The sequence below is a fragment of the Phyllostomus discolor genome, chromosome 10 (genome assembly GCF_004126475.2).
Source record: "Phyllostomus discolor isolate MPI-MPIP mPhyDis1 chromosome 10, mPhyDis1.pri.v3, whole genome shotgun sequence".
Taxonomy (NCBI): Eukaryota; Metazoa; Chordata; class Mammalia; order Chiroptera; family Phyllostomidae; genus Phyllostomus; species Phyllostomus discolor.
Window position 1 is genome coordinate 65,124,044 of NC_040912.2, and position 24,466 is coordinate 65,148,509.

General features: G+C 35.3%; 1 protein-coding gene across 7 annotated transcripts in view; it reads left to right on the top strand.

Annotated features, from left to right (window-relative positions):
- CFTR (CF transmembrane conductance regulator) overlaps positions 1-24,466 on the top strand; it is a 210,937-nt gene that overhangs the window by 107,996 nt on the left and 78,475 nt on the right. For 4 of the 7 annotated variants that reach the window (XM_036010838.1, XM_036010843.1, XM_036010841.1 and 1 more), the window contains 6 exons: positions 8,104-8,140; positions 8,609-8,860; positions 12,718-12,797; positions 17,388-17,538; positions 20,207-20,434; positions 23,362-23,468. In XM_036010838.1, coding sequence (XP_035866731.1) covers positions 8,104-8,140; positions 8,609-8,860; positions 12,718-12,797; positions 17,388-17,538; positions 20,207-20,434; positions 23,362-23,468 — 855 coding nt within the window. Of the gene's footprint in view, positions 1-8,103; positions 8,142-8,608; positions 8,861-12,717; positions 12,798-17,387; positions 17,539-20,206; positions 20,435-23,361; positions 23,469-24,466 lie in introns of all 7 variants that reach the window. The other 3 variants (XM_036010839.1, XM_028525739.2, XM_036010840.1) reach the window with 3 other exon arrangements.

The following is a 24,466-nucleotide window of genomic DNA, read 5'->3' on the forward strand; positions in this document are numbered from 1 at the left end:
TGGACTGCCCCCTAATCCCTCAGGCAATCCGTACACCATTGTCCTTGTCCATGGGTCGTACACGTATGTTCTTTGACTACTCTATTCCCTGTGCTGTACTTTACATCCCCATGACTGTTCTGTAACTACTAATTGGGACTTCTTAATCCTGTCACCTTTTTTGCCTATCTTCCTAACAACTTTCCCATCTGGCAATCATGAAAACATTTTCTGTGTCTATGATTCTGTTTCTGTTCTACTTGTTTATTTTGTTATTTAAATTTAATTATTGATAGATATGTATTTATTGACATTTTATTGTTCATATTTTTTATCTTCTTCTTAAAGAAGACCCTTTAACATTTAATTTAATACTGGTTTGGTGGTGATGAAAGAAACCTTGGTGGTTTCTTTCACTTCTTCTTGTCTGGAAAGCTCTTTATCTGTCCTTCAGTTCTCCTGGATAGAGTAATCTTGATAGTAGGTTCTTGCTTTTCATCACTTTGAATATTTATTGTCAATCCCTTCTAGCCTGCAAAGTTTCTTTTGAGAAATCAGCTGATGGTCTTATGGGAAGTCCCCTGTAAGTAACTAACTGCCTTTATTTTGCTGCTTTTAAGATTCTCTCTTTATTCTTAACCTTTGGCATTTTAATTATGATAATGTTGTGGTGTGGGCCTCTTTGAATTAATCTTCTTTGGGGCTCTCTGTGCTTCCTGGGCTTGTATGTCTATTTCCTTCACCAGGTTAAGGAAATTTTCTGTCATTATTTTTTCAAATAGGTTTTCAATTTCTTGCTCTTTCTCTTCTACTTCTGGTACCTCCATGATGTGAATATTGGTATGCTTGAAGTTGTCCCAGAGGCTTCTAACAGTATCCTCATTTTTTTTTGTATTTTTTTCTTCTTGTTGTTCTTATTGGGTGTGTTTTTCTTTCTTAAATTCCAGATTGCTTATTTGATTCTACTGTTGATTTGCTGTAAATTGTTCTTTATTTGAATTAGTGTATCCTTCATATCTGACTGAATCTTTTTTATGCTGTTGAGATTCTCACTAAGTTTACTGAGCATCCTTATAACCAATGGTTCAAACTCTGTATCTAGTAGATTGCTTGTCTCCATTTTGTTTCTGGAGTTTTATTCTGTTCTTTCATTTGGACCATGTTTTTTTTGTCTCCTCATTTTGGCCAGCCCTCCTGTGTTGTTGCTATATATTAGGCAGAGCTGCTATATCTACTAGGCTTGGTAGAGTGGCCTAATGTAATAGGGGACAGTGACACATCCTGCCCTATCACCCAAGCTGGGTACTCAAGGTGCACCTATCATGTGGGCTATGAACACCCTACTCATATAGTTGTGTCTTGGCTGCTGTTGACACATCCAAAGTCAGCCACCTCCTGTGTTCTTCATAGGGCTACCTGGCATAGGCTACAAAGCGATCTGCAGATGGCTGCTACTTGAGCTGGGCTTGGAGTGGCACAGGCTCACCTGTGACCAAGATGTGACCAAGGACTGCTATTGCTAGTGACAGGCCTGGGGCCACTCAGTGAGAAGTATGGGGCTCACTGAGTCCAGATGCTGTTTGTTTGAGAGAATTGAGGAAAATCTGATGAATGGGCCAAAACAAACCATTCATAAGGAAAAGCCACTGGAAATAGCTTGGGTGGTCTCAAAATTGGATTGGGTACGTCCTTAGGAACACCCGTGTGGCACAAACCATGTGAGCCAGGTTAATGGAATCTCACATATGGTGCCTACCTGTCAGCTCTGTAGGGGGAGGACTCAGAAAAGGAACAGTGGCCTCAGCCAGCAACTTCCATGTGAGAGCAATCTGTCCCCTATCACTTACCCTAATGCTGAACAATTCAGTTCCTCCCTGTATGTCTCTGGTGCCTTTTAGTCTGCTGTCCCCATTCTGGAACTCATAGGGAATGAATCTGAGTAAGTCCATGTATGGGTCCTTTAAGAGGAACTGCCTGGGATTGCAGAAGTTTCTGTCTTCCACAGCCTCAACCCCCACTAGTTGTTATGGCCAGAAGTTATGGGAACTTCTTTTCCTGGCATTGGAACCCTGGGCTGGGGAGGCTGGTGTGGAGCTGGAACTCCTGCTCCTGAGAGATCCATCCCAATTTTTATCTGCCACATGTGGGTGTGACACTAGCTCATTTCATGCCTCTGCCCCTCCTACCAGTCTTGATGTGGCTTCTTCTTTAATTCTGTAGTTGTAGGACTTCCTTTCAGCTTGATTTCTGGTGGTTTCGAATGATGGTGGTTTTGTAGTTCAGTTGTAATTTTGAAATGGTTGTGCAAGGGGATGAGACTTATGTATCTTTGCTGCCATCCTCTTAAAAAGATTTTATCTATTTATTTTTAGAGAGATGGGAAGGGAGGGAGAAATTGAGGGAGAGAAATATTGATGTGAGTGAGAGACATTTGTTGGTTGCCTCTCTCATGCCCTCAGTGGGGGACCTGGCCTGCAACCCAGGCATGCACCCTGATGGAGAATCAAACTGGTGTCCTTTTGGTTCTCAGGCTAGCACTCAATTCACTGAGCCATGCCAACTATCATCATGTCACCATTTTTACCCTCCTTTCTTGATACCAGTGTTCCCTTTTCTCATTATCATTAAAATATTTCATCATTGCTTTGCATTATGATATAGTTGTAATCCAGGAAGATAGTTTAGTTCTTTTAAATCTTGTTTAGTGCCTCATGTTCAGCATGGTCAGAGACCCTAAGAAAGGTTAAAATACATTTCTTTCTTGGTTAAAGTGATTTATCCATTTTTAGTTTTCACAGGGGTTGTACTTCAGTTTAGATTTTATGATTACATACAGTAGGTCAATATGCTCCTCTTTTACAGTAATGAATACATAGCCTTTTTAATGTTTTCAAACTGCTTCACTGAAAAAAGTAGTTCTGTTCTATTTGTTACTACTTGCCAGTATGTCATTTTGATATGGGTCAGTCCACCATTGTATTTTTGTACCTCTTCTCATAGTATAAGATAGTATCTTCTGTAAGTTCTTAGGTATTAGCACCAAGGATATAGGTTATAAAATGTCTATTATCTTTGTCTTTCTAATGTTCCTACCTGGCAGTGCATTGTTGACTAGATAGGGAAAAAAATGCAAATAACAGATTAGGAGGCAGTTTCCTGGCTCCTTTTACACTTGAGGGTAGTGTTGTTGACTGGAGTTTCAAGAAAATCCTGTTTAATACTTTCATTCTATGATTTTTTAAGAAATATGCAGAGAACTGCTATATCCTATTCTTTTGTGATTTTTCTTCTGTCTGCTAATAAGGAATCCCTGGGTGGCTTGGACATGTAATATGCTCCCATAATACCTCTGCTGCTATTGATGGACAGTAATCTTTTTAAGGCAGCTTTACTTAGCATGGTTCTAAGTTTTAGGACATGATTTGACCTGAGAAGCATTATAATCATGTATTAAGCCATGACAGAGTGTCACTTTATACTATTTCCTGTCATTCATTCACCTATTAATTCACTCAACACATTCTTTTAGTTCCCTCAATATGCTAGCACAATTCTGCATACTTTTTGTGCAGTGAAAAACAAAACAGAACATACAAGTGGAATACATGAATGCACTTATGCTTATAATGTGGAGGAACATGTATAATGCTGCACTGCTTTGGTGAAACTCAAAGTGCGAATAGTGTTTTATTTTTATTTTTATTTTTTAATTTTTTATTGTTTTTCAAGTACAGTTGTCTCCATTTTCCCTCCTCCCTCCCCTCACTCCACCTACCCCCACCTCCCACCCTCAATCCTTCCCTTCTTTGGCTTTACCTATGTTTCCTTTATACATGATCCTTGATACCCTTCCCCTTCTTTCCCCCATCCTCCTACCCACTCTCCTCTGGTTACTATTAGCCTTTATTTTAATTTCTCTGTTTATATTTTGCTTTCTTGTTTCTTTTGTTAATTAGGTTCCACTTATAGGTGAGATTATATGATATTTGTCTTTCACTGCCTGGCTTATTTCACTTAGCATAGTGCTCTCTAGTTTTATTCAAGCTGTTGAGAAGGGTGGGAGCTCCTTCTTTCCTTCTGCTGTGTAGTATTCCATTGTGTAAATGTAGTACTACAGTTTTTTGACCCGCTCATTTACAGATGGGCACTTAGGTTGCTTCCAACACTTGGCTATTGTAAATTGTGCTGCTATGAACATTGGGGTTCATAGATTCTTTTGAATTGGTGTTTCAGGATTCATAGGGCATAATCCCAGCTGTGGAATTGGAATTGCCAGGTCAAAAGGCAGTTCCATTTTTAGTTTTCTGAGGAAATTCCATACTGTTTTCCACAATAGCTTCAGCAACCTATAGTGTTTTAATAGGTCTTCATTTAACACAGATCTCAATTTGTGATTTGGGAGATAGTTCTGAGTTCTGTACATGTACAAAGCTTGTAGGATAAATTGGTTTTGGTTCTATATCTTTATATAACATGTCACCTGCTCCTTTCAATGTGTTTTCTGTATGATCATTGTGTACTTTCTCCCTGTTGACATTTGTAAGTATATTTTAAAGTATTCTCTTATCTATTGCTTTATTTAGATTGACTCTATGGTGACTGTTTACCAGGTTTTATGCTAGACACTGAGGATACGGTGTGAACAAGCACAAATGACTCTCTCCGCTCTTATGAAGCACATTCTGAAGGAGGAGATAGATGATAACTACATTTTGATGGAAACAATTATATAACATGATAATCTCCAAAGGGAAATAAATTGCTTTAATATGAAGGTGGGAAAAGGAGGGTAGACAGGTAGTCCTTTCTGAGGGAAAGACATTTACTTATACCCAAATGATAAGAAGACTCAGACATAAAAAGACTGAGGTAAATGCAAAGCTCTTTGAAGAGTTTGATGAATTATGGAGAGTGAGAAGAGGCTAGTATAATTGGAGGGTGGGAGAGAGAAGCAAGTATCATTTAGTGATATAGACAATGTAGGCCAGAACTGGATTCCCAGGACCACTGGCTATATTAAAGAGCTTGGATTTTATTTTAAATGCAATAGGAAACCTTTAAACTCAGAGGCTTCAGACAGGATGTGATGTAATCTCTTTCATGTTCTAAAAATCTCACTCTGGTATATGAAAAATGGATTGGATGTGGGCATGAGGAGAGGCAGGGACATATGTTGTGACTAGAAGGGATTGGTGTTATTAACTAGGCTTGACATCAAGAGCATTGAGGACCTTAGTCATATTTAGAGACCTCTGCACATATTCCACAATGAAATATTTAAGTGTGTCTTCTCTGTAGTCATTTAAAGTTCTTCACAATAAAATGTTGGATGACCATTATGACTTGTTTGCTTGTATTCATATTTTGAGCCTTTTATAAACCAGGTCTTATCTATCACATTGCCCCTGGCAGTTTTCTTCTCTTTCAAACCTATTTTCTTTAGTTGTGAATATCAGAACTGTATCTGGCCAGGGTTCCTCATAGGTACTGGATATGTTCTTGCTCTAGGTCTACATTACATCTTATTTTTGAAACTATACTATTAGGGTTTCACTAGATACATGATTAACTTTCATCCATCATGTCTCCAAAGATCTTTAATAATTCATTTAGCAAATAAATTTTTCAAATATAAACACATGACTTCTCCTTCCATATGTATATACCATGATATTCTACACTCACATTTTATTTTAATCACGTAGATAAATTACCTACATAATTTTAATTCTGACCTAACTTCTGAATATTGGTTTTTATTTTTCATCTTGGTTCCATTTGCAAAGTTCATGAATCATCATCTTGGCCATTCATGGAGAATGCCATCATCAGATTCCTGATGCCTAATAGTTTGCTTATATAATAAATACTATCTCTATGTCCCTATATAATAGTTATTATAATCTATGCATGCACTCTTCAATACATTAGCCACTAGCCACATGTGGCCATATAAGTTAAGAGAAATTAACTAAAACGAAATAAAGTTTTTAAGTTGCTTCCTCATTCACATACACTAACTACATATCAAGTGGTCAATGATACTGAACAAGCATGTGTATATAACATTTCTATTATTGTTTAAATTTCTATTGGACAGTGCTAGTCTGTACTGTATTGTTTTCTGTATGACATGGAATGATGTTTAAAACCCTGAAAAAAATGAAAGTAAAGACCTCTTTGTTTTAACCATCCAGGACTGTCACTCTATCATAAACTGGAGGAACTTTTATAATATGAAAACATTTTGGAAATGAAGTAGTACAACTTGCTACCTCAATTGTTTCTGTATGATCCAAGTATTTTGGCTAAATTCATTATGTCAAGTGCTTGGAAAGGTTTTTGTTTCAGTTAATAAAAACTGTTCAGGTTGCAGGTTCCATGTATCTATCCACAAGAGCCAGGAAAAACTTTGTATTATGGTGGTTATACCTGGAAAACTGCTTTGGTTATTTCATAGTAAATGTTAAATATAAAATATTTATTTCTGGGGTTTACTCATATCCAGAGAATGTTGGTAATGCCAGAATTATTGATACTCTAATTGGAATAAAGAAGGACTATAATAACCAAAGAGTGACTCAGAAATGTACCTTTATCTAGGTTTTTGAGTATGTTGATTAGTCTTAAGAAATAGAAAAACTTATGTCCAGGAAAAAAGACTTTTGACATGAATTATTGGTGAGTTTCATGTAATTTTGAATTTACTTGAATTTCAAGGAAACAAGGATAGTTTTTCTTTTTATAAATATGATGCATGAAAGCTATGTGTACAATGAAGAAAAGTGGGAAAGCGAGATTGATGTCTTAGATTTTTCCTCATTATAGTCCTATTTTTTTTTAGATTTTATTTATTTATTTTTAGAGACAGAAGGGAGGGAGAAAGAGAGAGAGAGAGGAACATCAATGTGCAGTTGCTAGAGGCCATGGCCTGCAACCCAGGCATGTGCCCTGGCTGGGAATTGAACCTGCGACACTTTGGTTCATAGCCCGCTCTCAATCCACTGAGCTACGCCAGCCAGGGCAGTCCTATCTGATATGTGTATTTAACTAAAAGAGACATACCTATTTCAAGTACAGGACATTATAATGTAATTTCTTAATTAATACTACATGTCCTTTATAAAGTTTATATAGTACTATTGAATAAGTTAAATTTGAGTATTAAATAAGATATAGATTTATACCAAGTATATTTGTTTCTTTTTATTTTTTTGCTGTGTTCATTTTCAAATTATTTTACTCACAGTCTCTTGTTTTTTATTTGAATTTTTGGTATAGTTATTATTGGGCAAATTGTATCATTTCAGTAATTTCTAGTATTACAATTGTGGGGGCATCAACAGAGGATTTTTTTCTTGCAGGGTTTAGGATAATAGAAAGCCAAGTTGATACAGAACAGAGTAAAGATCATTTAAATATCAAAGAAAGTAAATAAACTTATAGTTGGTAATTTTATTTTGTTTAGCTATGGCATAAAACATTTGTCCCTCAGCCAAAAGTTTTCTCCTGAGTAAGCCCAAATAGTACCAATAGTGTTTGTTTTGACCTGAATGCCCCTCATCTTTATTCATGAACTGTGCACTTTTGTACTATTGACATTTTATCTGATTTTCATAAATACTAATCTCATTTTTTCCAACAACCTTACTCTTACTCTTACTTTTCCAATAATCTTACTCTATGTGACACTCTTACTTAGTCTCATAGATATTAGTCCCTCGTAATCATTTCCTAACAAATGGAATTATTTATGTGGTTATACATAGCCAGATAAGCTATCTGCTAGCAGGCTGAGATTTAAATAAACTTTAAAAGAAATCAAGTTTATTTAAAATATTTAAGTGTGAACTTAGCTCTCCTGTGGGGCAATGAATACTTCCTTTTGAATTAAAGAAAGAAATGACAAAGTATTTAATTCAGTGAAATCTGAATCGTTAACACGTTCTCACCACAATAATGGTTCTTAGAACAATTACTGCAGCTGCTGGACCCAGGAAAAAAAAAGGAAAATGAAATTGTGCGTGTTTTGATGTTGGTCATGGTGGAATTACAGGTGGATGTGGGAATAATAGGAAAATATGGTGAAAAAAAATCAAGTGTGTATTGATTTTTTCATTCTAGGTGGCTGCTTCTTTGGTTGTGTTGTGGCTACTTAAAGAGTGAGTATTCCCTGTCCTGTTATGGGTTGTATTTTGTTTCTATTGATTATTTGGGTCTTAATAAATACTGTAACATCCACGGGGCTTCATTTCCCCACAATATCATAGAAGTTAAAAAATCAAATTCTTTTGTTTAGAATTGTGACCAGGTGCAGATCCTGTAGCTCTTCACTAATGTCTAAAGAATTCCATTATGTTTAATTTTCATAAGATGTACCGAAAATATTTAAAACAATATTATATATTAGAATTTTCTCTGCAGACTTAATAAAAATCAAGTTTATCTTTTTCAGTGGTGAAAAAGTTTAATCTACTTTCTGGCAAAAGTAGGTCCTTGAGATTAAAGGCCTAAGCCCTGCTAATAGAAATATGTTGTATTTCTTTAGACTCAACTTCAATTTTATTTACAATATATTGGAAATTCAATGGGAAGGTTTGGTTGCTGAATAACAATTTCCCTTTGCTTTACAGATCTCCTCAAGGCAAAGGGAATAGTACTGGGAGTACAAATAGCAGCTCTCCATTTATCATCACCAACACCAGCCACTTTTATTTTCTTTACATTTATGTGGGAGTAGCTGACACTTTGCTTGCTCTGGGACTCATCCGAGGTTTACCGCTGATGCATTCTCTAATTACAGTGTCGAAAATTTTACACCACAAAATGTTACATTCTGTTCTTCATGCACCTATGTCAACCCTCAACATGTTAAAAGCAGGTATTTAACTAGAGATACAAAATGAAGCTGCTGATCCACCATCTAGCGAGCCTGTGATTTAGTTGGTTTTCTAGTAGTAGCTTTACACAGAGGCATCTGAACCTTTACTGAGCTTCCTTATGACAGGCCTGCAGATTTTTTGGAACCTATAGACTGTCCAATATTGTTGTTTTTTGTATTTCTGTATCAGTTAATTTGAGTAGCTAGCTCAGTTTGTGCTCATAACATTGCAATAGCAGCAGCAAACCCTTCTGGGCCGGTCATTCTCCATTCAGATGTTTGGTCTAACCCCTTCAAGACATATTGAGTATATTGCCAATGTGTAGTATTGTTTAAAAGAGAAGATTTGAAGCAACCAAGGAAAATACAAAATTCTTTTACTGACAAAGTCTTTGATGGAGTAAAATAATCTAATTTCCTATAACTGTTCAAAGGTGATCATACAAATTTGTTTCAGGTTTTTTTTTTTTTTTCATTTTTTTGGTAGGGGAAGGGTTGGTGGTGGTTAAAATCTCAAATGTATTTTAAAAATATTTTTTATACCATCATAGAAATTGGCAAAAGGGTAGAAGCTTTCAGTTATAAGATGAATAAGGACTGAGAATTTAATGTATAATGACTATAACTGATAACACTTTATTGTATAATTGAAATTTACTAAAAGAATAAAACTTAAATGAGAGGTGATGGATATGTAATTTAATGGAAGGAACCCTTTCACAATGTATACATATATCAAACCACTATGTTGTACACTTGGAATACCTTACAGTTTTATTTGTCAGTTATACCTCTGTAAAATTAAGTCACAGATAATAAGAATAGTGAAATAAAGGGACCAAAGATTAAAAAAACTAGGGACAATAAGATACATTGAAAGTAATCAATTTAATTAATTCCCCTTGAGACAAATTCACATTTAGAATTGAATAAGGAGTTCCCCAAGTTTATTCTTACAGTGGTCTGTTGGGCACTTCCTTGAGTGGCACTAAGCTAGGGGCTGGAATGAAAAGATGAATGAGGCACAGTTCTTGTCCTGGAAGAACTCACAGACAAGGGAGAGAAGGGAGACACAGAAGCACTTGATTAGAAGGCAAAGAATAAGTTCAAGATTGATTTTAGAGTAATTTGTATCTACAAATCTCAAAATAAGAAATATCCATGGATTTTTTTTTTGGCTAACAACATTTCATTGTTAGTTCACAGGAAGATCTTTATATTTATTCTGAAGCCCTTTTGGGCCACTAAAGCCTTGACTCATTTGTGTATACCCATCATCACCCTCTGTTTTAGAGCTAAGAAATTTTAGGCCTAAAAGGGAATGTCAGATTTAGTTGATCCAGTGATTTCATTTTTTTATGGAAAAACTGAGACCCAAATAAGATAGAGGATTTGTCAAAGTTGCCAGCAGTCAGAAGTGGGCAATGAGACATAATGGAAAGAGCACAGTAATTGTTTAGTACTGGTTTGTCCCTATATGAGTGATGATAATGGGCAAGTTGCTCTCCTGAGCCTGAAGCTTGCCTTTGCACCTATAAAGTGGTGACCTCAGAGGATCATTGTGAGATCTTCTTGCCTGTTTCAGGGTCAACATGAAATAAATGTCAGTTCCTATTGTTTCCTTCTGTCGGGCTCTGTTCCCACCCTTTCCACTCCCCTGTTTATGTTTCAGAGTTCCTCATTCCCTTGAACACTATACATAATGGTTCAGAATCTTCTCTCTTTCATATTTAAATGGCTATCATTCATTTTATTTTCTTATAAATCTTACTTTGCAAACTTTAATGCGCTTTGTGGGATGATTCTGAAACATCTCTGATTTTGCATTTTTCATTATTTATGCTCATGAGAACTGAAATAGCAAGATGACCTTATGACATCTAGATGTCCTTTTCCCACCCCTACCTTCACCCACAAGTTCTGTATACAAGGATGATGCTTTATGTTAAAAAACATTGCTGTTACTGATATATGGTCCATTTTTCTGATTATGTTGCCTACTCTACTATAATCAGCAGCAATCAATGCTTCCTTGCCTTCTATGTGTACTTCAGTTTCTCTCAGATGTGCCCTTATGCCATTGTATACTGTACTTGATTTTCTTTGATTCCTTGTCTGATTTTCCTATGTTGTTAATTAAATGACCTTAAGTCATACAGACACACAGTAGATGCTCACTAAAACATGTTAAATAAATGGAAGTGTAAATATGTATGTTGAGAGGATACTGCCATTTGAAATATAATGAGCACCAGCAGAATGATTTTTTTTTTTTACCAAAATGGACTTCTATTTTTTCTGAACAGTATATGTACCATAAACTACTAGTTTTCAATTTTTGGTAACTTATGGAAAGATATACAAATATGTTTTAAAATGCTAAAAGAAATATTGATAAAGGCTAAGACAGTGACTTAAATCAATAAGTATGCATTGAATAATTCTTACACATAAGGCTTTTTGGTGAGGGCTATGAGTATTAGAAAATAAGTGTGGCATGATCCCTTTGTCCTCTGGTACTCTACAGTCTAGAAACAGAGATAAGACATGTATACAAGCAACTATGGTATGAGACATGTATACAGTCATATAACATAGAAGTGTTGACAAGATGCAGTAAAGGAATTGTGTCTAGAGGAGAAAAGGATTAATTTGAGCTGGTGCAGGAGACACAGATTTGGAGAAATAAAAATGAGGAGTAAGGGTTTTCAGGCAGAGGGAATCAAATGGGAAAAACAAGGAGGTAGGAAAGTGTAGAATATATTTAAAGAGTAAACCAAGAAGAGGACTTAGTTATAAAATTAGCCATGGGAAAGTAAAGTACAGTATAGGGGATATGGTCAATAAAAATGCAGTAACTATGTATGGTGCTAGGTGGATGCTAGACTTATTGAGGTGATGACCTTGTAACATACATAAATATCTAATCACTAATCACCTAAAACTAATATATTATTGTATATCAACTATAATCAGAAATAAAATGTTAAAAAAGAATAAAAGGATTTGGCTGAAACAATGTTTGAGTAAAGAAGGCTTATATCAACTAGGGGGCTTTCAAGGCCAAATCATGTAAGGCATTAAATATTTAACTAAGAATTTTGGGTTTTATCCTGCAGCAAATGGGGGTGGGGTATGAATGATAATATTCAGTATCACATTGTGTATACAGTGTTATGTTGTATTTAATTCAACACTCCCCCACTAGACAATGTATTCTTCAAGGGCAATATCATGGTTTATTCACTTGTGTTACCTCAGTGCCTTGCACTGTGTCTGGCACATAGTTGCCACTTCATATATAACTCTTTTTTATTGAAGGAAAAAATGATCAAACTTACAAATGTGCGTCTGGTCTTTAGAAAGTAGGCTGAAGTTTGGATTGCCAGTGAAGAGGGTAGAAAGAGAGAGCATGGCAAAGGACGTCCACGCAGTGGGCAGGTAGGACTTGGAGCAGCCATGGGTTCTGCAGAGGTGCATCAGAAAGGTACAAAAATCAGAGAAAGAGAGCTATATAGTATGGACTACAGATGTAAGGGGACGATGAGAACATAGCCAGGCTTGCAAGTGTGACATTGTAGTAGGATGAGTACCCATTCCTGACATAATTTCTGATATGGGCTCTATTAAAGACATTAGTTTTTGCCTGAATCTTACAGCAATCTGTATTTTATAAAAGTTTAAAAGTGGGAAACAATTACTTAGAATCTTTGTAGAATACTAAATTTTTGTAAGTCGTTTATTTGATCACATGTTAATTCTTGAGTTCTAAATGCTTTACTGTGATCTGAATTTATCACATATTAATTTGTTAAGGCTACTTGTTTTTTAGAAGTTTATCTTCTTTTATATTATAGGTGAGATTCTTAATAGATTTTCCAAAGATACAGCAATTTTGGATGATCTTCTGCCTCTTACCATATTTGACTTCATTCAGGTTTGTAAAAATAAGTATTATTAAGTGTCTTTGGTTTGTCATCTTTTAAAATTAATTAGAAAAAGGAGTAAATGAGTTTTTGTTTATTTTTTATTTGCTTTAGAGTTGAAGTACTATCTACTGTGTGAATTTTGTCAATTTCAAAAAAAAAATCTTCAAAGTAAGCATAATTTTAGTAAATTCAGTGACTAGTTAAAACACCTTACCTGACCCAAATCCAAGGCAACTCTGCATTTAGATGTACTCCCGTCTACTTTGGAGTGATTTGAGAGGAATAGCAGACCATCTTCCCCCAGATCACTGTCCATGTAGTATGACATTTTTGACATTGACATCACTATTTGATTGAAGTTATCTACCTCAAAAGGGCACATGTTAAAATGAAGATTGATTTCTTGGTGGGCTACAGTTTCAACCAGTCTCATCCATGAACACCTTGGCACAGATTAGCTAGCCAGCATCTTTACAATAAGGACCATAATGCAGGGACAGAAGTACAAGTAAGCATTCAAGAAGGTGAGAGGGGAAAGAAAAATTCAGGACTAGTCTGGACTATGCCTGGGTAATAGAACTGAAGAGGTGTCCAATGCAGCTTGGCTCTGAGTATGTCTCTGGGGTGTTGTGATTGAGTGGTGGTGAGAATGAAGAAGGAGGGGATGGAGATGAAGGTAAGCTACAGGATAGTGCATTAGGATTCCACAATTGACAGGGCTTAAGGTGTGTTGTGAATTAATAACCTTGGCTATTGGACCAGATTTATAAACAGTTTCCTGTCAGGGACAGGAAAGTGGAAAGTCAGGGACAAAGTGGAACACAAACATCTTGACATGATTACAAAAGAATTAATGATATTTTTTTTCTACTTTTGTAGTCTACTGAGTATTTTCTGAATCAGTATAAGGTTCACTTCAAAAATCCAATAGGAGAGTTAATTTTTAATATTATAAATATTAAATAAATTATAAATTTTATAAATTAACACTTTGTAGCATATTAGATGTCTCTCAAATGCTGTCTCTGTGGCAATTGGAAGAGTTTCTGCTTAATTTCTAATGTTATTAACATTCTTTAGTAGTTGTTTCACAAGGGCTTGGGCAGGGCTCTTTGAATTTCCCTATTTTATTTGTAGGAGGGTCTCATGATAAGGAAGTATAATAGATGACAAATACAGTAAAAATCTAATTAATTTTTTTTATTAAAAAATGTATTGGCCCTGACCAATGTGGCTCAGCTGGTTGGGTGTCACTCTGAAAACCAGAAGGTTGTTGGTTTGATTCCCTGTCAGGGCATATACCTGGGTTGCAGGTTCTGTCTCCAATTGGGGAGCATGCAAGAGGCAACTGATCAATGTTTCTCTCTCACAGCAATGTTTCTCTCTCTCTCTCTTTCTCCCTCCCTTCCTCTCTCTCTAAAAATAAAAAATAATAAAATAATTTAAAAACTTATTACAAAGGCTCCTTTAAATTGTGAGCTCCTCTGGTTGTATTTTAAGTATGTTCTGACAAAGGAAATTTCATTCTAGGCACAATTCAGGAATAAATTTTTGTACAAATAAAATATACATGTAAATTCCCTTTTAAAAACTAATTTCTATTTGCTCTGTTTCCTAACATTTGATAATGTTCTGGCAAATTTGCTTTCTAGATAGGAGCATCATATAATGAAAATGGAAGATCAAGACTCTGTCTGCAGATACCACTATTTATTTCACCTTAACAAGATTCTTAATCTCTGAGGGTTTCAGCTTTCTAACCTGTAAGAGGAGAAAAATAAATCTGATGATGGCACTTTTGTTACTAAAATTATTTACTGCAGATTGGCATAATGGAAGTGGACCATTCATGACTAATTTGGGTTTGAAGCCAAACAGAAAAATTGTACTCTAGCTCCTACTTATGTTTCTGTTTGCGTGAATGACTTTTTTTTAATGAGACAGAAAGCTACACATTTTTAAATACTGAAATCTATTCTTCTTAGCCTAAAAATCTTTAGGACTTTTTTATTTCTTCTCTCTTATATACAATTATACACTGGGTCTTGCTACTTTGATCTCTACTAAACTGATCTCTTTCACATTATTTTCCCCTACTCATTCTATAAATTCCATTAATCCCTTCCTTAAAAATTCTCAAGAAGTCACTATCATTTATGAATTCTAACTCTGGTGTTCATTATATGGTTTTAAATAGTTATTAATTTAGGTACCTATTTATCTGTTAATTACTCATTTCAAAGTGGTCGTTTGTTCATTGTCAGCCCCAATTTCACAGGCAGTGCTTTGTGACTGTCAGTGTCCGGGTACTTTGGAGCTGCTTGCAATGGGAGGGAATGTGCTGCACACTTCCTAGGAGTGTGAATGAATGGTACCTTGCAGGTTTTATAGTCTGGTCACTTTTTTTTCTTTGAAAAAGTTTAGGATTTGGTTAAGGATGTGTGGGAATTAGAAATCTGTGCTCACATTTTCATCTTATCCTAAAGTCCTTCTATTTATTTATTTTGTTGTCCTCTCACTAATATACACCATCTGAGATGACTTCTTTCTTATCCATTGTGAATTAAACTAGGACAAAATTTAGGTTTCTTTGTGTAATTTGAGTATCAAATATATTAAACAAGTGCCTTTAGTTTTGCATACAATGCTAAATTATTAGCTTTTTACTTTAGTGCCTATGCGTGTCCTCTTCTGGGACAAATAGAGTTATTTTCCTTAATATATAGGCTTATTTTTCACTTGTCAGTTTGGGCTGTGTCCTGGATGATTATAATTGCTTGAAATCTATTTTGTGAATGTTTCGTCACTTCTAGTTGTACCCACCTTCTCCATTCTTCCCTAACCCAGTGTGATATCTTGGTTGTTTGTCTACCCAGATATTGGTAAATATAAGCACAAGTCAGATGGACACAGTACATTTATAGTTGTCAACAGCAAACAAAAGACCCTGATTTTAATGGAGTAGTTGAATGTTTCCATGCTACTAATGCAGCAGCATTTGCCCTTCAGACATATTGGTATTTAATATGATAGTCCATTTATATTAAGTCATGTTCCCTAGTTAATCATGCTTAGAATGGAATTTCTCTCTTTTCTCCCCAAATGATCCTATTTATGAGAAAAAAATTCATCATTAAAAATATGGTTTTCCATTAATAAAGTCTTGCCATGTAGCAACCAGTGCATTTGGGGCTTTCTCACTGTATTGTTGGCATGTGTGATGCCAGAATGGAATAGGGAAGACTTTCCTTAGATTATTGAGTCATCATATGGACTTTGTCCAGTGTCTGGCAGTAAAGATTTATTTGAATATTTGTTGTACTCCTAAGGGGCTGGTATTGCAGAATTTGATGACTGGAGAAGTGCAGGCATTTTCCCTAGAAAAGTGTTATTGAGATATAATCATATGAAGTTTTAGATGAGAATAACCTATTCAAAGAAGATTTATGTGGATCTTAGCTACACCCACATCCTGCTCCCATCAACCACAATGTTCTGTATTCCACTTCATGACATGGAAAATGCATGTGTCACCCAGGGAAACTGATGGAGAAGTGGTTCATTGATTATCATATAGATATTACAATAGGTTTATTTTTAGCCCTTCTTGTGACAGTTACTTATACTTTATTCAAATGGGTTATTGCGGAATAAATGTTAATGGACTTTTTTTCTTTTAAAATGTATGGATTTACTGTCCATACATATGGACATACATATGAATTTAACTTCTATATGTGGAATTATAGAAGTTAAAAACCTTTAGCTTGTTCCTGAAGATCACCAATGTGGTTAGATTGTTTCTGAGACTGCCAATAGGGCTCTGATTTTTTTTTGGTGAATAATGTGAAGCAGTAGCTATAGTGTGGATGGGCTTGACTTAAACACAAAATTTATTTTGACAGTATGTGAGATAGGAAAATTATCTAATTTTGAATTAAATTAGCCATACCCCCATCCCAGTTTTTTTGAGCCTATAATAGGTTATCTCTGGTTATTTTATGGAAAAGAAACAGGATTTGGGGGGAAGGGGAGTAACATTTATTTATTAAGTAATGTTTTTTCAATCTTAAACATGAGAAAACTAGATTCAGAAAAGTTAAGTAGCTTGCCTAAAAGACCAAGCCATGTTTAAACCAGGTCTGTCTGACTCAAAAGGCTGCAAGATGAATGGCCAACTTTCAGAAATTATCTAAGCAAAATAAATACTAAAATTTCACATTCATACTAAAATTATCTCAAAAAGTTTATTTTAAAAGAGGGCCAGTCTAGAAAAAATCACCTGTTTTAAATTTATTTGTCGTATACTTTAAAGTGTACAGGAAATGAGAACATTAAGAGATCCAAGATCACCATATTTTCAAAATGTCAAAATGGTGTTACAAGTGACCTACACAATTTTTTGAGTATTCAGAGAACTTATGAAAAAAAAAAGTACTTTGAGATGACAGCTTTCCTAATACGAAAATACTTGCCCCTTACTGAGATAGGAACAAATAGAGTGTGAAGAGCTTATTTAGAAATAATATTGCTGACATATCTTGCACACTTTGCAACATGAAAGTATTTACTCACAATGTCTTTTCTTGATCCTACAGTTGGTATTAGTTGTGATCGGAGCTATAGCAGTGGTGTCAGTTTTACACCCCTACATTTTCCTAGCAACAGTGCCGGTAATCACTGCTTTTATTTTACTGAGAGCCTACTTCCTCCCTACCTGCCAGCAACTCAAACAACTGGAATCTGAAGGTATGCTGAATGTGCAATGCTTGCCTCAGAAAATATCTACATCAGCTACCTGTAATTCTCTATTATTAAGCTACTTTTCAAAAATGTTTTCTCTGCTTTTAAATTTTTATATCATATAGGAATAACTTTTTAAAAGTATATGAATGTAAGAGGAAATAGTAAATTACGCAGTACACATAGATTACTTTTGTTAAATAAGACTATGAGAATTCATTTTGGTTTTAGAGCAACTTCATAGAATCTTACCATAATTAATATATGGGATATTCATTCATAACTTTCCCATATAAATTAAATTTAAATATGATCGTGCTAATATTACTAAAGGTTCCTAAATAACACTGGACAAAATTCTTCCTTCTGGCTTGTTTTCAAACACTGTTCCTTTCTTTCTTCAGGTCTGCCTTCTTGTGCCCCAAACACTGCTCAAGTTATTTGTAAGCACATTTTTTGGTAATAGCCTTCATGCAGGTGCATTTTCAGGGGCTAAAATTTCAGTGTATTTCTGCATTGGAGGTTATTCGTTAAATTAAGTCATATAAACTTTCTTAATCAAGGCATTGAATAAATTGTCTTAGAGAAAAACATTTTCTCTCAGCAGTGATGAATTTAGGATTAGCCAGAAAAATAATGCCTGATAGTAGCCAAGAAACATGAATAAATAATGGCAGTAATTTTATAAGTTCATAAACATGGTAGACAATGAAAAAAAAAGGGTAACATGAAAAAAACAAATGTCAGGACTTCTGGCCAAGATGAAGGCATAAGTAGATGCACTGTGCCTCTTCACACAACCAAAAGAACAACAATAAATTTAAAAACAAAAACCAACCAGAACTGCCAGTAAATCAAACTGTGTGGAAGTCCAACAACCAAGGAGTTCAAGACGAAACATTCATCCAGACCAGTAAGAAGGGTGGAGACAGGAAGTCAGACTGGCAGAGCTGGAGGTCTCACATTTATGTGCAGATAAACCAGGAGGAACAACTGGGGAGCAAGACAGACCCACAACCCAGGGCACCAGCGCAAGGAAATAAAGCCTCAAAACCTCTAACTGTACAAACCAGTGGAGGTTGCAATGTCAGAAGAAACTCTCAAACTCACAGAAGAGTGTGCTGGAGAGACCCACAGGGTCCTAGAACACATACAAACCCACCCACCTGGGAATCAGCACCAAAAGGGCCCAATTTGATTGTGAGTAGCTGGGGAAGTGACTGAAAACCAGCAGAGAGCAGAGCAAGTGGCATTGTTCCCTGTCTGACCCCTGTCCCACAGATAGTGTCACAGTGCAGCAAGACCAAGAGATAATCAACCTATCAGATGTACAGTTCAAAGCACTGGTGATCAGGATGCTCACAGAATTGGTTGAATTTGGTTGTAAATTAGATGAAAAATGAAGGCTATGCTAAATGAAATGAAGGAAAATGCATAGAGTACCAATAGTGATGGGAAGGAAACTGGGACCCAAATCAATGGAGTGGACCAGAAGGAAGAAAGAAACATCCAATCAGAAAAGAATGAAGAAAACAAGAATTAAAAAAATATGAGGAGAGGCTTAGGATCCTCCAGGACATCTTTAAACGTTCCAACATCTGAATTATAGGAGTACCAGAAGGGGAAGAGGAAGAGCAACAAGAGGAAAAGTTATTTGAACAAATAATAAAGGAGAACTTCCCCAATCTGGCAAAGGGAATAGACTTCCAAGGAAGTCCAGGAAGCTCAGAGAGTCCCAAAGAAGTTGGACCCAAGGAGGAACACACCAAGGCACATCATAATTACATTACCCAAGATAAAAATGAAGGAGAGAATCCTAGAAGCAGCAAGAGACAGGAGGCACTTACCTACAAAGGAGTTCCCATTAGACTGTCAGCTGATTTCTCAAAGAGACCTTGCAGGCTAGAAGGGGCTGGAAAGAAGTATTCCAAGTCATGAAAGGCAAGGACTTACATCCAAGATTGCTCTATCCAGCAAAGCTTTCATTTAGAATGGAAGGGCAGATAAAAAGTGCTTCTCAGATAAGGTCAAGTTAAAGGAGTTCATCATCACCAAGCCCTTATTATATGAAATGTTAAAGGGACTTATCTAAGAAAAAGAAGATAAAAAACATGTACAGTAAAATGACAGCAAACTAACAATAAATAACAACCACACTTAAAAAAAACAACAAACTAAGCAAACAACTAGAACAGGAACAGAACCATGGAAATGGAGATCACATGGAGGATTAGCAACAGGGGAGTGGGAGTAGGAGAGAGGAGAAAAGGTACAGAGAATAAGTAGCATAGATGGTAGGTAGAACATAGATGAGGGGGGCGTGTAAGAATAGTATGGGAAATGTAGAAGCTAACGAACTTATGACACATGGACATGAACTAAAGGGGGCAATGTAGATGTAAGAGGGTGTACAGGGTGGAGGGGAGTGAAGGGGGAAATGGGACAACTGTAATAGCATAATCAATAAATATATTTTAAAAAATATATATATTTAAGAAATAAAAATAACAAATAACAAATTTCATGTATTCCAAGTATGGCACCAGAATTAAAACCTCTCTAAACCAATGATATTTGCTGTTTCTTAAAATAACCTTTATCAGGTACATGATAATAAGGGTTTGAATTGTGTATTTAAGTGATTTGCATTATTTTCCATGGAAATATTTCACAGGCAGGAGTCCAATATTCACTCATCTGGTTACAAGCTTAAGAGGACTGTGGACACTTCGTGCCTTTGGACGTCAGCCATACTTTGAAACACTGTTCCACAAAGCTCTGAATTTACATACTGCCAACTGGTTCTTGTACCTATCAACACTGCGCTGGTTCCAAATAAGAATAGAAATGATTTTTGTCATCTTCTTCATTGCTGTTACCTTCATTTCCATTTTAACAACAGGTACTGTGAACATTTAATTTAAAGTTTTGTCAACCAATAAAATGTTGTATTCTTTAGGTTAAAAATTTTCAGTATCTTTAAACCAATTTGGGGAGGTATTTGTTAATCAAAACATTTATTGGTTTATTTTTGAACAAATTATTTTCTAGAATTTCTATTGTTTATTATTGAGCAAATGATGTTTTGAATTAGAACTGTCTATAGCATTATCCCTACTTCACAGTTTAAAAAACTGAGACAAAAATAACAAATCTGTGATTGAAAAAAAATCTATCTAATGAAGAACTCTCTGAATAGGGGGAAAAAATTTCCATATTCACACACACACACACATAAAATCTTCATCCCTGGTAAGTTTTGTTCTTTTAATCACCAGATGGTAAAATTCGTTATTCTAATGAAAATATTGTGTGACCAAAAACTGCCACAAATGTGACATGTTAGATAAAAGTACCGTATTTCTCAAATACAGATGTGCCGAATTTTCATTATAAGTAAAATAAATATCTATATATACAAGTGAGTTTTTCTAACTTAAGAAGTTCAAACTGAACTAACAAGCGAAACAGAGATGGAGAGCAAATAGTAAGGGGGAAGGTAGAGGGTGGAGGGATTGAACAAAAAGGAAAAAGAATTCATGGACATGGACAACAGTGTGGTGATTGCTGCAGGGAGGGGGGTATAATGGAACTAAATGGTAATAGAAACAATACAGTAAAGGTTAATTACATTAAAGAAGAAATAAAATAAAATAAATACAATTTCCACCAAAAAAGAAGTTTAATTATTGAATTATATATAGTATTGATATATATATCGACAGTAGACAAAGGCCCAGAGTAAATGCCAAATGCCAAAGGATTGTTTGGTTATAAGAATAAAATCCTGCTCAAATAAAAATGAGGCACCTGTTAGAGAATTCCAGGAGTGCTTCATGGAACCCCAAGACAGGAGGCACAGGAAATGAAATGGAGAGTCAGACCTTGTTCTTCTTTAGGCCAAATGCTGGCCTCTGTCCCGTGCTTTCTGCAGCTGCTTCATTTATTTTTCTCTTTGAAGACTGTTTTCTGGTATACCAAGTCTATGCCACAATAACTTTACATGGCTTCTTCATTGAAACCCCTGAGTTAACAACAGAAATCCTGTGTCCACTTACAACATCCTAGGGAGAACAGAAAATAGGCCCATTTGGGCCTAGAGATCCATCTGTAGTCCATGCAGTTGCTGTGAGCGTAGCAGGTTTCCCAACTTCATTGTTTTCAGATCGGGCTGTGGGAAAGGACTTCCTGAGAGAAATTGAAGTGAGCAGGCAGTTGAAGCCTTAGCAGCACAGTAATTTGGGACAACATTTTAAAAGCTAAAGTTTTTTTAGGTTAATAACATTAAGTTTTTCCCTTAAGTTATTTGAAACAGGATCAAAGAAGGCTAAGTTACATGAATAAAGATTTGTTAATAATTAATTCAAACAAATGTGTCAGATCCTTAATGTAATGATTAATGTAATGATAACGGATCTGATTGAGGCCCAATTTACCAAGGATGATAGGCAAAACATTTAATAGTCAGTATAGTTTAGTACCTATCAATCAAATCCAGTGCCCAGCCAGAATGAATGTTGGCCACTCAGCTAATCAACCCTGCCTCTACTGGTCTTCAGCTGTATTAACTTGTACAGATTATATAACTTCTCCAAGGCCCTCATTTTCCTCACATGCAAATATAAATAATATTAGTACCTATCCCATAGGTTTATAGTGAGAATTAAATGTGATAATTTGTGCTAAACACTTACTATAGTGCCTGGCACACAAATCTTACATTGCTATTAAATTTTATCTTACTCTCATCTTAATCCTCAGAATGGATAATATATTGGGATCCTGAATAAATCTTAACTATTTAGAATAAATGATTTAGTACTAAAAGTACATACCTGCTGTCTATGCTTTGTCATTTTTTAGAGGAATTGTGGAAGGAAAAAGTTTAATTAATAATTATAAGCACTGGCCTGCAAACCAAAGGGTTACCAGTTCGATTCCTTGTCATGGCACATGCCTGGGTTGAAGACCAGGTCCCCAGTGTGTGACGTGCAAGAAGTAACAGCACATTGATGTTTCTCTCCCATTCTTCCTCCCACCTTTCCCCTCTGTCTAAAAATAAATAAATAAAATCTCAAAAAATAATTATAGGATGAATTATTTCTTCTATTTTTAGAACCCTATGACAATTTTATCATGCAAATAGATATAAGGACTGACTCTCAATTGAGATTTTATAACTAAATTTATAATAATTTAAGAACATTTGCATTAGGAAATTTTTATGGCCATAAATACTGAATATTAATGATTTTAATTAGTGGTCCTCTCCAGCCCTGAAAGTCTATTTACTCTAATTAGACACTTAAGTTGTGTTCATCCTGGGTGAACTAGTTTGTTTTTGTGTATTTTTTGACATGCATAGCTTCCCTTTCCAAGTGGCAGACCCATGGGTTTTGACTTTCCAGCAAACCTTCAAGTCAGATTCCTTCTCAACAACATCAGACTTCTTTGTAAAGGAACTTATTAGGACACAGGGCTTTTTTCCCATTGCCCATTGTAGTTTTTGAAGGTATTATTATTTACAGAGTAAAAGTAGAGGAGTTAAACAAGATATCTATACAATATCAACAGCCCCTTCAATATCTGAAACATTTTTTAAAAGGGTAATTCTTTCCTAATATTCTATCACTCTTTGATTTAAAACATTGATTAAATACTATATGCAGGGCATTATTACTAGTGGTAGCTCCTTGGTGAACTGAGATGAAAGATGGTTAAACTGGTACAAAATTGAAATGTAACTTTAAATGTCATATGTTCTGGGAGAGGTATAAATAAAGGGGTTCAAGAGAGAAATAACAAAGTTTGTTTATATCTTTTTTCCTGTTATAGGTGAAGGAGAAGGAAAAGTAGGTATCATTCTGACATTGGCCATGAATATCATGAGTACTTTGCAGTGGGCTATGAACTCCAGCATAGATGTGGATAGTTTGGTAAGTCATTATTTTTGTTTTAGAAATTTTTATGAAACATTTCGGACACATCAAAAATATAGGTTATAATATAAAGACAACTAGATACCCAACACTCAGCTTAAGGTATAAAACATTATGGATAAAATGAAGGCTATTAGGTATCTCTTATTAAGCCCAGAGCTCTTATTTCCTCCACATAGATAATCACAATCAAGATTTTGGGCTGCAGTGAGCATTCTTCACAATCTCCTCAGCCAGGACTTTTGTAGGACAGATACCAATCAGTGGTACTGCTAGGTCGTAGAATTAATCTACATTTAACTTTACTAGTTGATGCCTCAGAATTGTCCTCAAATCTGTTGTACCATTTATATTCTCATCAGTAGAGTATAATGATTCTCATAGGCCCATACCTATGATATGCAACACTTGATATTGTCAGGCTTTTTAATTTTGGTAATCTGATGAATGTGAAGTTATTACTAAGGAGATAGAGCAGCTTAATACATATTTATTGGCTATTTGAGTCTTCTCTTCTGTTAATTGCTTGTTCATATTGATTGATTATTTTTCAAATAGACTGGGTTTTTTTCTTGATTGATTGGTAGGAGTTTGTGAATTCTGGATCGATTGTCAGCTTTATACATTTCAAATACATTCAGTCCCCCAGTAAATGGCTTGGTTTTTAGTGTCTTTTGATGAAAAGAAGATCTTAAGTTAAATGAAGCTAAATTTATGTCTTTTATGTTTTGTGCATTTGGTATTGAGTTTAAGAAATTCTTACCTATTTAGGTTTTCAAATTCATCAGCATTATATTTTTTATAATATTCTTTTCTAATTACTAAAACTTCCGTAGTCTTTAGTCATGGCTCCTTCCTCATTCTTAAAGTGTTTATCATCGCTTTCTTTCTTTTTGCTTGATTGTTATTGCCACACATTTGTATCCTTGATTGATGTATATAAAGACTATATTTTGGCTTTGTTGTTTCTCTTGTCTCGTTTCCTTAGAATGCAG